This window comes from Orussus abietinus, unplaced genomic scaffold (assembly GCF_000612105.2).
Source record: "Orussus abietinus isolate OABI.00-Male unplaced genomic scaffold, Oabi_2.0 scaffold26, whole genome shotgun sequence".
NCBI lineage: Eukaryota > Metazoa > Arthropoda > Insecta > Hymenoptera > Orussidae > Orussus > Orussus abietinus.
In genome coordinates this window covers 631,008-645,232 of record NW_019395989.1, presented here as the reverse complement: position 1 = coordinate 645,232, position 14,225 = coordinate 631,008, and the positions used below count along the sequence as shown (strand labels likewise).

Sequence of the window (14,225 nt, the reverse complement as noted above, 5' to 3'; positions counted from 1 at the left end):
GGGTCCTGGAATTTCCCTCCAAAGGATTCTCTTCAAAGGCGTCTCGTCGAGGCATTAAGCGAGGGGGCGGCAGGGGGAGGGAAATTCAAGAACTACCCCCGGGACACCCGATAGTCGGTTTCCCCCCAGAGAATAAGGAAAACTGGAAGATTGAAGACGGTGAAAAAAAAGGATCTCTTGACGCGTTTCCCTCCACCCTGAATCAAATCGAACGGATTTTTGGGGCTGCATCTCGGGGGTGTTAATCCTCGGCAGAGATCGTCTTGCACCCCGCTGCATGATGCAGCAGCCAGCCGGACAAGTTTATAACTTAATGCATGTTAAATCGGTCGAGCAGAATCGACGGGGTGCATAATGCAGCTTGGCCGGTGCATCGGGACTGGACGCGAAGTAGTTCGGTACTTGTCCGGCCAGCTTCCCTCTCTCTCCATCTCCGCCGTGTAATACGCACCCCCGTAATGGACCCTGTAATTGCAATATACCGGGGATGTGCGACGGCTCGTTTGATTTCAAATCCGCCCGATATTGGCCGATTCGACCGAATTTCGGCGGAATGCGGAAACGCATCGGACTGAGTACTCCCAACCTCGTTACGTACATCCGCTGCAATTACCCAAGGCTTGCTTTTCAACAAATGTGACGTTAATGACTGCAAAACGTCAAATCGTACCTGAAAAATCATTTCCTTATCCATTTTCGCGTTTATGATATTTTTTTCCCCCAATGGTGAGTGTCGAAAAATCGAGAAATTAAAAATAAGAACAAATGGAATCCAGAAAATAATTGCCTGGCGGATTTTATTTTCGCGTTTATGGTATTTTTTCCCCTGATAATGGAAAGGGAGCGTCGGTTAATTTCGACCGTTTCGGAGTAATGAGTCCCGTGATTGGTTCGAAATTTGTCAGGAATAAAAAAGGGGGACGAGTCGTGTAATGACCAAGCTCAGTGCAGCACGGCCAAAATGTCGCGTGAAACACGACAGAGGGCCCCCCCATGGGAGGTGAGGGCTGGCGTTAATTTCGCGAATCTATTATGCAAATATGCACTGCGCGGGTAAACAACGGTGATTTAAACAAAGTTAACGCCGACAAAGGCGCACCCGGAAGGGCCTGGATGCTCGTACACGTGTACATCGGCCATGTTGACCCTGTAATCGATACATTATCGATAGTCGAGCGACGTGTGCGATTGGCAAACAGCATCGATTTTGCCCCCGCGAGGCTCTTTCGCGCCTGTAGGCCAGAGAGGGGCGCTCACCCCCCCGGGGGCGCCTCTTTAAAAATCGCTGTCGCCCCTCGCGCGGAAAACGCGGCGTACCGCCCGAGGGACGCCTCGCGTGCGGAAACTTTCCGAACAAAAGTTCAGCGGGGCACCTTTGGGGGTAAGTTTTGTTTGAGGAGTTTCCCTGTGAGACGCGGCGTTGAGGCGGAAAAGCTGGCCGACCCCCCGAGGAGGGCGCGCTATTACGAGCCTCTGAGGACGTCCCTTCGGAAATTGACGCGCGACCGCGGCCCCTCTCGCGGAAAACGCGCCTCAACCCCGCGTCCGGGCTCCGCACGCGGAAACTTCCCTAACAAAAGTTTCGCGGTGCATCCCTTCTGACAAGTTTTGTTTGGAGAGTTTCTCTGTGAGATGCGCCGTCGAGGCGGAAAAGCTGGTCCAACGGAGACAGTGCGGAGCTCGAAGGACGTCCAAGCTGCGCATTAAATATCGCGCTCTACGTCCGCGACGGCCCTCCGCACGCGGAAACTCCTCGAAGAAAACTTATTTCACATCTTTCCGCACAACTTTTATTTACGGGGTTCTTCTCCGCCCCGTACCGTCGAGGAGGAAAATCAGGGCGACGGGACGGAGAGCATTGTTCGTGATTTCGGGGCCCGACAGCGATTACGCACCCCCGGAAGGGCTCAGCTCCTTGGGGTGGGAGGCACGCGTGACATGCAAATTGCTTTAATTTATACGCGACCGCCGGTGGGGCTGCCCCCCGTCCCCTGTAAACTATTGTTTGGCCGGGTTAGCGGCTGTCAGATCGGGGGTGGTTTGGGGGTGGTTTGGGGACGGTTAGGGGTTAGCGAACGTGCCCGAGCATCGGTGGCCCCGCTTTGCAGTCGGCCACGGGTGGCCGGAGGCGGGTCTACGTGTTACGTGCGTGCCTACGTGTACATTTAACCCCCCCACCCTCTGCATTTACTCCAGGCATTTACCTAGGTACGTAGGGGTAGGTATTTACCGAGGTACGGAGGCTTCTACGTGCGCGGCCGTTCCGTTTCCACGGCCGCGACGTATCCTGGCAATTTCATCCCCGGGCCAGGAACCAACCCCGACTTGCGGCCGAAACGTGACGGCGGCATCCCCGAGTTGAACGGCGGGGCGGAAACGTCTCCGCACCCCCACCGGATTATAACAATATGCACCGTTCATTGTTCATAAAATTCATGAATTTTTAAAGATACGATAATTTTTTTTTTTTCACCACCATATCTATCGATTTCAACCCTTAACTTTTCTCTCCGAGATAACTTCCGGATTCATTTTCGGTTCTCGACCCGAGAGGGTTAATCGGAAGTGCCTCCCCTGCCCTCCAGACTCTAGAGGGACGTAGCGGTTTCGCCGCACACGTACCGAGGTGATTTGCGAGGAATCCGTGGGGGCACCGTGCCCCACCGGGAGGAGGTGCGAGGGCAAGCCCCCCGATATTTCTTCGGTTTCCCCCAGAGCCGGGTGACGAATGGCCCTTTCCGTTGGAGCGGAGGCTCCGACGCCTCTAAAGACCCCGAATTTACGGGAGGACCGAGTTTGCCCCCCCCCCCGTAATTAAATACTTAATCCCACCTCCACGGCCGACCGCCCTTTTCTCGTTGCTGGCTACGTTTAATTGCGCGACTCTCGGCATGCCTTAATTATTTGACCCGAAATTACGCGTTACGCTTTCCCCGTCCCTCCATCTCCCTCGCATGCCGCCTGCTCTTTGGTAAATAATTACTTTATCACCGGCCACCCCCTGGGTAAAGTGCCGGGAATTATTCCCCCGCGTTCCTCGGATTCCGCTGAAAAGCCGCGATTTCAAATCGCGAATTCGTCCCGAGTTTCGCCGCCGAAAGAATCAACGGAATTCCGGGAACGCTCGTGCGCGTGTAATTAGCGCATTTCTGTCCCACTTATTTTCTCCTTTTCCTCTTTTTATCAACATTACCGAGGTCGACGCGAGTTTCGAGGGTCGCCGCTCCTCCTCCTTGTTTTCCCGCACAGCCGCAGGTCCGGTGGGGCACTTGCCCCAGAATCCTTAATTCCCCCCCAGCCTTTGTCTTACACTCATTCCACTTCCTCCCACGTACCATTCCGCGAGATTTCCACGTTTTTCAACCCCCCCTCCGTCAGAAAAGTTCCTGGAGGTCCGGACCTATTTAGCCCCCCCCCCCCCCCCAATTTTCGGTACTTTTATTAATCTCCTCGACCACTCATTACGTCCGGAATTTCCTAGAGTGTCTCACTCTTGAAGGGACAAAGCGACCCCCACCCCCGGGGGGGAGTTAGGGGGCACCCTCTTCAAAGCGATTGTCCGGGGTGTTTTACGACGAAGGGGAGGAAGGAAGTCGCGAAAAAAGAAGAGAGAGAGAGAGCAGTCTGCCGAGTGATCCAATGTCGGCCGCTTTGTCCGCGGAGGAAAATTCTATCTTCCGCCCTGGGTCGGGGAGGGGGGATGTAAAAGACGAATAAAAAATTGCCCCGAGCATGGGGGCGGAACCGGGAAATCCGGTGAAAGGGTCCTCGCCAGAGGAAGAGATGAATTTGAGGTTATGGTACTTTTTAATAATTAATTACCCGAATTAAATAGCGATTTTTGGGGATTAAACGGCGTAAGCTGGTGCGCCGGGAGGGAAGGGTAATTACGGGCTTTGTTTTATATTTAGGAAGCACGTGGAGGGAATTTCTGTTATTCGAAAGCGGGGAAGGTAAAGGGTGAATAAAAATTGTGGTGGTGGCGAAATTACGTTTGGTCGTGTTTTTCGGGAGGAACGGTAAGGAACGCTTTATTTCATTTTTCGGGACCTTGGTTTACGACCTAGTCATTTGATTGCCATTAAATTATCTTACTGCACCCGGTTTACCGCCGGCGGGAGTATATACGCGTCCACTAGAATTTGCGATGACCGGCGCACTACGTGCGGTCGAATTAAGCCGATGAACAAGCACGTCGACCGCGAGTGGACTTTACGTGCAATCCGCTCTTATTTCCGCGCCTTGATGGAAACGGCCCCAAATAATTCAAGGGAACCGATTCAGGGACTCGAAGTCCCGAGATACTGGAAAACGCTCCTTATCAAGGAGTACTGAATTATCTTAACTTTTTTAACTTCTGGATTTCTGGAAAATGGTCCGAGGGAGCATTTCCGACACGGGGGTTCAGAATCCAGGAACAGCAGGGATGCTTTAATATACGCCGCGAACCGGGTCCCTCGGGACACCCAGGAGGGCAGACACGCCCGGGATTCGGCGACCTAACCTCCAAATTCTCCGCTCCTTCCGTGCGTCCCGCGTTGTTTGTTACATAACCTGAGGAATGCCTTTCCGGAGCTCCGCGGCGGAACTATCCTGCAAGGAAATTAATTCTCCTTGTAAAGAATACATATGTAATTGCGCATGTATGTGGGGTGGAGGGTCCTCTCTTAATTCCGCGGTACAAGTCGGGAGACAAGATGGCGGACTGTCTAACCGTCTACCCGCCTAATTGGATTTCCGTTTGCGTCGTTGCGACGGGAATTATCGGATACGCCAAGACGTCTCTCAGAATCCTACCAGCCCGGAATCCCGAGGGACGGCTCGCGCATCCGCTTGGCCGCGACGTATTTTCCTGGATATCCCCGGAATCTCCGCCGCGCTCCGCTCCGGTCGGGGGGGACCCTCTCACTGCGCTCCTGCTGCGTTCGCGCTCGCTTATATACCCGGGATGAGGCCGCGAGTCCGAAATCCCTGCCACCTGATTGGTCGAACCGGCGGGCCTCTCGACCAATCAGCTGCGCGATCATGCTTAGGAAAAAAATAAAAAATAAAAAATAATAATAAAATTTGTCAAAGTTTTATAGAGTTATTAAGTGGTATTTTAACTTATACTTCACCGCGGTTCCTTATTACCGATCATTAATTAATTATTAATTAATTTCACACGCGGCGCAAAATCCGTCCCTCGGTCCACATAGACCTTGTTGCATTCTCGAGTCCTGCATCCTGTAAAAGCGCATCCCGAGGTAACAGGTGCAACGGGAAAAATCTATATTCGGGGGAGGGAGGTCCCACGTGAAAAGATATTGCACTTTTCCTCGGCGTTAGCGCCGGAAGTGAACTCCCCTTTCCGGCAACTTTGATATCGAGCCTTTCGGGCGATCGAGGGGGGACTCGGAGTGCACATGCAGGGGAGCGCACATGCAGAAGTGCATACGGCCGCGATGCACTCTGCCGCGAGCTCGCTTCCCTTCGCCGGCGCATATGCCCCGGGACGATCAAAGCCCCTTTGCAACCGAGAGCTTTGTCCTGGGTGTCTGCAGTCCCCGGGGGGCAGCAACCCCCCCCCCCCGTACCTCCTCTTTGATTTTTTGCCAACCCCCTTCGCGGCGAAAAATGCACCGACCGAATTCGCCTACTTACCCTACCCCTTAACCTCGACCGCAAAATTTATTCAGGAATCAATTAATTGGCCCATTCGGTAGATCGTAACCAGTCCGACGATTTCATTCGCCTGCCCTTTACAAAATTTCGTTCTATTACGAAATATTCTACTTATCATCCCTGGAGCGATCCATAGACGCGGGGGATGCTCCCTCCCTCTCATTGTCTTTCTCGCCGCTTATCGTTGAACGGCTTCTTTGAGTGGCTCGAAAGGAGAGAGGAGGTCGGTGGCAGTTGCCCCCGGTAAAGGGTTTGGGGTCGCCCCCCCCCCATTGTTGATGACAAAAGGCGACTTCCTCTTGTTTTGTCGGGCAAACTTCGGCATTTGTCCGGCCCGGCGCATTGTCCAAGTAACTCGGCCCGCCAAGAGCTGGTACTTAACCAACGGGGCGAGATCCCCTTCCCTCCCATTTTTTTTTCCTTTTCTCCTAACGAGGCCACTTTGTCCGCAAATTTGAAATCCCAAGAATCGGCGCTTCGATGAAATGCATCGCCGTTGTGAAGAAAGAAGCAAAAAAAATTAAAATGAGACGATCAAGTCAAAGAATCGAAAAGGAGAAATCTCCACCGGGGGTTAAAAAAGAAGAAACGAAGAAAATTTCTCAATGCGATTACGCGGCGAGGAGAAGAAGTGTCATCGAGTCCGTCCAAGTTTTTTTTCGAGGGCCCTCCTCCCCCATGGGTGGGGGACCTCCCACTGGGGTGGTCACCCCCCCTTGATCCCGGCAGAAATTAAATTGGCAATTTTCTCCAGTGCAGCCATTCTGGAGGAGCCTTAGGATCCTCCTGCGGGACCCTCTTCCTTTTCCGGGATTCTTCCCCCATTCCGCCTCTACTGGCGACGATCCTCCTCCCCCCGGGGGGTGGCTCAGTCTCGGCACGTCTATACATACACCCATGTATATAGACAGGAGGGGACATAAATTACTTCCTCAAAGCGACCAGATGATATCCTCAAATCCTCGCGGAAAACTTCCGCCGTAGATCAATCTTTCCCTCTCGGCGTCCCGGAGAAGACTGGGCCGAGGGTGAGGGGAGAGCTCCTCCTCCCCCATCCCTCGCGTAAGATCCTGGGGGAAGAGGAGGATGGATTATACCGCAGAATGATGCATAGGATCCACCGATCGGCGCGTGAATATTCGAGTGATTCATTCACCTCGTAACACAACACCCTCCTCCCGCCCCCCGAGGTCGGTTAAAAATACAAGAGGGATCTGAGCAAGACGGGGGGTGGTGAATTTCATTTCCGGCACTGGGGAAAAGGGGTTTCTATGAAGATTCGACGCGCGAATATCCGGCGATTGATCCGATTCTTAACTGGTCGGTGCGCGAGATGTGGGGGGTTGGGGGTTGAGTGTATGAAAGAACGAAGGGCGCAGGCAAATTTAATTTCCTTCGAGGGAATCTCGCGGACTCGATTCCCCTTCCATCCCAGGAATCCTTTTTCTAGTTGAGATGGGAATTTTCATTTTTATCCCCCCCCGGATTTCTTTCCCTCCCTGGGAGTGGATGCCACGTTCCAAGATGGTGGACCCTCCGCCTTCCTCCGCGTGACATCCTCGGGAACGACTTTAATTCTACTCATCGCCGAATCATTTCTTTTATCATTTCCCCGTCACCTCCCAATTTTTGGCGCAACCGAGGAAAACTCGACGCCGGGGTGAGGGGGGGTCCGTCGAGTCAACGAAGTGATCTAGGGAGACGTGGGGGAAGCGGGGGGATTGGGGGGCTTTTGTGTTCCCGAACTGGACGGACTTGGCGAAACCGAATTACAGGAGGATCGGATGGGCCACTTCCGGGGGAGGCCGCCTTTGTGGACGGGGGGACCGGAGGATGAGATTGTCCCGTCACTCTCCTACCGACGTCCACCTTTCTTCTGCCCCTTGCCCCACTCCCTCCACCCACGGACAACGCCGTTTTCCCCGTAACCTGGTACCTACCGCCGCCACCCCCGCAATCGCTTAAACAAACGTGTGAAGGAAACAATCGCCCCCAACTCTTCCCCTCGAGTGATTACAGATTTTTCCGGATGCATTATGTCCGTCCCCTTGTAATCGTCCAATTATCAATTTTCCCGAATTCAAAGTATTAGAGGGAAAATGCCCCAAAAAAAAAATTCGATAGCGTCAAAAGCGATATCCGTGATAAGAGAGAGAATCAGGGAGTGGTCCCTGTCCGGCGATCCTCATTTGCAATGCGATTAAGTGCATCTGCATAAGTCTTAATCCCACGGTCGGTTTCGTCGCGGGGGGCTCTCTGAAAAGCTCCTTAACAGTAATGCGATATCTCGAGAAGGAGAGTCAGAAGATAGCGTTCTCGAGCCGAACTTTCCGCGTCCCGGGGTACGCGGAGTAAAAGACGGGGCACGGATTCCGGGGGGGGGGGCTTGAAATGAGCGAAGGTTAGGGCGAAGGGATGCTCACGGGGGCGGAAGCGACCAGGGTCGAAGTTACGTGTACTTAATCCGTAACTTGAGCGACCCCCGAACCCCCGACCCCCCCGCTCTCGACCGGGACGCGCCGGTCGCCTCTTAATTATCAAACTTCGTCCCCGAAAGCTCTCGATATATGTACGCACGTGTGTGTGTGTGTCTATATATGCATATACCTAACCACATATCCGGCGAGAAACTCTCTGGCGACGTCACGGGAAATCGCGGAAAGTAGGCGGATGCGTGAGCTTTCGAATTCGGATTCCGTGGGGGGAAAGAGCGCAAGGGGCGGAGGGGCGGAATCCCTCTACGATATTTTCACAGGTCGCGAATTTATCCCTTGAGATGGAAAAGCTCTCCCTTGGGGGTACGGAGAGGGGGGGGGGCGAACTGCCAATTCCCGACGCTCGGCCAGGCTGAAGTCGGCAATAAAGCGTCCGCAAGCTCGTGGGGAGGAAGGGGGCGAAGGAGCCTCCGCGGTCGTCGCGTTTCCCGGAGACGTCCGAGGGGCTTTTTGCCCCCGCGAAGGGGAAGGGGGTACTCGAAAGTTCACCCTCTGGAGCACGGAATTAAACTTACCGCGGGACTTGCCCTCTGCGAGGGGGGGGCAAGGGGGAGGGGGCAAGCCACTTCGTACGAGCTCCGATTACCGGCGAGCACGGGATTGCACTTACGGCGAAAGCTCGGTCGGCAGAAGGTAAGTCGAGGACTGTCGAGCCGCTCTAGGGTCCCCAGGTGTGGCGTGGGGACTTTCCTCCACTCGGTGCCCCCCAACCCCCGCTCGGATATATCGAGCTTGAAATGAATTTCGGGGGTTACTATTTTTTGAGGAAGGATGCGAGGGCCCCTGGAATTGGAAAATCGAATTTTCGGGATTCTGGCCTCGCTGTGTGCGTAATTTCGAGCCGAGACGGTCGGGTCTTCTTTTATTTCCCGTCCGGTCGCTCAAAGGTCCTCGCGGGGGGTCCTCGACGTCTCATCTCCCGGCTCCGGGAGTGGAGGCTTGCGGGGATTCTGAAGCATTCCTCGGCAAGGTAAATTGTCGCTTAATGATATCGCCGCGAGCCCCCCTCGGGAGGCCCCCTAAGGTCGACCTCCTTTCCGACCCCGGGACCACCCCCAACCCCCCGGGGGAGAATACTTAAACTCGGGAGAAGAGAGAACGCTTAAATTGCAAACTCCCCCGGTGAATTATTCCTTGTGACTTCCTTTTCACTTCCTTTTGCAGTACTCCCGGAAAATATCGGGGAGGATCCTCCCCTCCTTTTCCTTCATATTTAATATCGTGCCATTTCGCTGAGTGATGCCTTGTGGATCTTCTATTTTTTTTTTTTTAATTTCTTCTACAATTTTCATCACCGTGTACTCTTGCGTCTTGGAGGATTACATCGACGGCGTGGTTTTCATGGGATTCTTTTTTCTGCTTCAGGTCATCCATGGGGTTCACATCGAGCCGGAGCACGTGGTGAAGAAGCGCAGCATCAGCCAACCCCTAAGGATCCTCCTGTCCTACGACGAGAGCGTCTACCGGTGGGTTTCCGTCAGAGTTCATTCCTTAAGGACCATTTTGGAGACCCCCAACTCGTCGGGGGGGAGGGAGGGACTTACAATACAATTCCGCACGCGGCAGTTCCGCTCGAAGTCGCGGCCAATGTCAACGCGGCGAAGCGCGGCCAACTAGGAACTCGCTTATTCCGTAAGCGGAAAGCGAAACGGGACCCTCGACTAATTTTCTGAAATTCCGGAATTCTAGAGAAGTTGATCCCCCCCCTGTAAAATCGATTTTGTAAAGTCGGTCCAGGTCGCGGAAAATCGGGAATTGTATTTCCTGCCGATAAACAGACTGGCAGAGGGTGGCGCGCGATCCCAACTCCAACAAGTTGTTTTTCGAGTGCACCCCCTGCGAGGGGTTGGGGATGGGGGGATATATGCACTTGTCTCGGCATATTTTACGAGCGGTGGGGCGCAAGTACCCCGGCTGGCACATTCCGGGGCTACGTGCGCCAAATTTCTTCAGACCCTAGCAAGGATTCCCCATAACCGAGCACTTGCACCCCCTAAACGCGGCTGCACTTTACCGAGTGACATACCGGTGATGGAGAGTGGGGGACGCCACCTCGCGAATATCCGGGGGTGGTTTTGTCGACGAGAAGCGCCGACAGAGATTTACGCGTCGCCCCGTGGCTCGGGTGCACCCCGATGCACCCCAGTGCACCGCTCCGTGGGGGGTCCGGGATGCACCCTCTTGGCATCCTAAGGAAGGGTTGATTTTTCATTTCCGATCTAAGGAACTCGGGCGTCATTCTAGAAGGGTTGATTTTTCATTCCGCGTCGAGGGGATAATCGGGGGTTAAGTCGCCGCGAGTGGGGATTTATCGGCGGAGGGCTCGGGGAATTTGGGGGAAATCTGTATTTTCCGCGGTTTTCCTCCGGGGGTCGATAAGGCCCGTAATTAATGGGCCTGTCGCCCGCACTCCCGAGGGCTCCCCGAGCCCTTATATCCCCCTGGAAGCGATATTCCCCCGTTGATCCCCCGGGAAGATGGCCCCTCCGAGAGGTCGCGCCGACTTGGGAAGGCGCCAGCTCGCGGCCGCGCGAGAGAGACGCCGCTATGCGGTCGCCGCGGGTTGGAGAGAGACGCCGCTACCCGAGCCCGGTCATTCGGGAAACTTATGCTTATTGAATTCGAGGCCTCGGAATTGGCGCGGCTCCGCTTCTGGCGCTCGAGATATCGAATAGGCCGCGGGTACGTGGGTGTACGTGCCCCTCCCCCGCGTCTATATACGTATGTACCTTGTAATATATACCTGGCACATATGTATATACCGGGATTTTTCGCGGGTATTAAGAGCACGAATCGGCGCGGCGAAAGTCGATATCTGCCAACTCTCGCAACCTCCCTCACCTCTGGTCCCTGCATGACTGTCCCTGTCCTCCACCCCCTGCATGACTGCCCCCATCCCCCTTGCCCCACGAGAATTCCCGCACCGGTCCCCGCGGGCCCAGGAGGGGGGAGTCGAACTTGGAGAACTCCCGTCCGTGACTCGAATTCGAATTCGGCGCCAACCACTGCTCTGACATTTGCTAATGCACTTCGGGGCTCCCGGTTATGCCTACAGATTCGCCCCGTTTAAGGCTACCCCGTCTCGAACGGGATTAAACGGAAACCACCCGGAATAATTAATGCCCAATACCCCGCGACAACATAACTTGCCGAATGCGCCCTCGAAATTGCTTCCCTTAACCTCGATACATAATTTTTTAAATGTATATGGAATGACCCTTTTATGTCACCTTAAGTGCACGTGCACCGGGATGGACCGCGCGCTTATATAAGGCCGCCTCCCCTTTCACGGGAGCGTCATTGCGCGCGCGACCGTCGAGCGAGCAGGAGCTCGTATTGACATAATCGCTGCTCGCGCTAGTGAATGGGAAGCCAAGAAAAGGCTTCCCCTCTGGACGGCATTGAACGCATAATTAACCCTTTGTTCGATTCCGACGTTAAGGAGGGGGGAAAGCGAAATTCAGTTTGGAGGTTATGTAAAGTAGGAACGTTTCACCGTAAATTCATCCCTTCGGTCATCTCGCATCAGGAGTCGGAATTAATTTTCGACTCCATTGGGGGCGAGGGGGAGGTCGGTTTTTCGGAAACCGGGGGTGTATCGTTAGCGGTTAATCGACGCTTCGCTTTGTGGGGCGGGGGGCATGGGGGGGCGCTCGTATTTCGATTATCGTCGCTCGTCGCGCACGTCGAAAACATTGATATCACGCGCGGCGCTCGGAATAATTTCCAGCCACGATAAAGTTACCCCCCGAACCCCCCGCCGCTTCGAAACGTCATTTTATCCTCGAAAATTATTTTCCACTCCGCTGGTCCAGTTTTGGAACTCGTTTTAGAGACGATGCCCTAAACGTAATTAGGGTGAAATTTCATAACTACCTTGAGAGAAAAAAAAAATGCCATTGGACGAAAGAAATATTTCGTTAATTCAAAGAATAATTATTCGTCGGTGCTTTACCGATTTTTTTAAATTTATGCGGTTTGTTTTTTGCACTTAAGCGCGGATTTTTCATCGCGAGATACGGTGGGAGAAACTTTGCCTTTACGCAACAAGCTAATACGATGGGTTTCTATGTGGTAGCTAAAGCGAGAGGACGCGCTCGACCAATTTGACGGATTCCGTCTCTTTGACGGTGCTGCGGGGGGATGGGGTTGCGGCGGAAACCGCGCGGAACGAGTCCCGGACCGTGTCGACCCTCGTCAGTCGAAATTACGGCTCCTTGAGTAATTAAAATGATCTCTGTGTGACCCCATGGGTGGTGACCCCACGGACTGTGTCCGAATTTGGACGCACCCCTTTCCGCCCCTTCCGCGTCCGGCTTGACTCGCGGCAATCCGGGAAGAGGACGGCGGCCGTTTGCCGTGAAAAATGGCCGGGCCCCTTTTCAATGTGAGAAGTCGAACGGCCGGGAAATTCGATCTCCGATCTCGACTTTTCATCCCCCCGCGGATTTATCGGCGGAAAGGTCGTCTCGATAAATTCCGCGGGGTGCATTCATTCCGCGGTAGTCGATAACGAGGAAGAAGCGACTCGCGTAAAGCTTTCTCGGAGGGTCTCTCGCAATTTTCCGCACGATTTCTGGCGGCTACCTTCGATCGGCCCGGCGACGCGCCGCCATCTTGGTTCCCGGGAACGGAGGGACGCTACGGCGAATCTGCGGATAAATGGTCCGATGGTTTTGCGGAAAATCTGTATGCCGGTGCGCGGGCCTGCGGGAACACGCCTCTGCATTCTGCCGAGAGCTCGTTTCCCATGCCATTCAACTTGACTTTTGCGATCGCGTACCGGTTACTTTCACCTAGCAAGATGGCCGCCGCCTGGGCGCAGCCCACCCGGCGACAATGGATTCGCGAGCTGAACAAAGGCCGAAATATCCATCCCCCGAGGTTCGATGTACCGAAAAGAAATGCAAGAAGCATGCATTTCGAGATATATGCCTGGTCCTCCCATCGCCTCGTTTCGTATCTCCCGTATAACCTCCGTAAATATAAATACATGAATATGGACGAGCGTCCATCTTTTGCCATAATTTCCCACGTGACGTTGGGTTCAATTGATTCCAGTCGAGTAATTGTTACCTTTCAATTGGTGGAAAATTTCCTTGGGTACCGTTCATAGAAGCATTTCTTCGGTTCGTTGAAACGTTTTTCCTAGCGCGGGTAAAAGTTAATAGAAACGAGAGATGGTAAGTACCGCGGACAAGTGCGCCATTTCCGCGGCGTTTAACGCGTGCGTTATCATGCTCGTTTTCTGCGGAACGTTTAATGTAAGCAAATGGAGGGGCATATACGCCTTTCTTTCTTCGGTAATTTCTATACTCTCGATGAGGCCGCGGAAAGTGCGAGCCGGAAAAGTGAGGAACGCCGGGCCGGGGTAAATACCCCGGATAAGTGCGGCATTTCCGCGGCGTTTAACGCGCGCGTGACACCGGTGACCCGGTGGCGGCCCTCGCGGATTCCGGTCACGTCACCGGAGACGTGTTCCGTTTCCGCGAGGGCCGCATTAGCGGACGGCAGGCACGTCACGCGGATTCCGCCGGGTCGCCCCGCAACGCGGTGGACGCGTTGTCCAAAATGGCCGCCGCCGACGCGTTTCGGAGCAATTCCGCGAGAAAATACTCCCCGTCGCTATCGACCTCCAATTTCACTTCCAAATCTTCGAACCGTCCAAACCGAACATTTCTCTAACTTTTATACAATTTTTACCAATATTATACTACTGTAAAAAAAAATGCCTTTCCTAGAAATAATCCGCAATTTTTTCTTCCTCCCAATTTCCACTAATTATTAAACCCGTACATTTACGATACCGCGAAGAAGGTACGCTTCCGCGGTTTAATAAAAATCCACTTTTTAATATTGCAAGAGGGAAGTGCTCAATTTTGGTTCCCTTGAACCTACCCCTGTTTTCCCCCATTTCCGGATCGGCAAAGTCACCGAGGGAATTTCAGCGACGAGGCATTGTTTAAAAAAAAAAGAAAAAAAGCAATAGAAAAGTTCCGTTCATTAGCCGCGTGGACGCGGCGGGGGGGGGGGGGGTATCGGGGAAAGTTAGTTGTTGGAAAGTGG

General features: G+C 53.7%; 1 protein-coding gene across 1 annotated transcript in view; it reads left to right on the top strand.

Annotated features, from left to right (window-relative positions):
- The window catches only part of LOC105703751 (leishmanolysin-like peptidase), a 137,277-nt gene that overhangs the window by 53,680 nt on the left and 69,372 nt on the right, over positions 1–14,225 (top strand). The window contains exon 2 of the mRNA XM_012432384.2: positions 9,525–9,625. Coding sequence (XP_012287807.2) covers positions 9,525–9,625 — 101 coding nt within the window. The remainder of the gene's footprint in view (positions 1–9,524; positions 9,626–14,225) is intronic.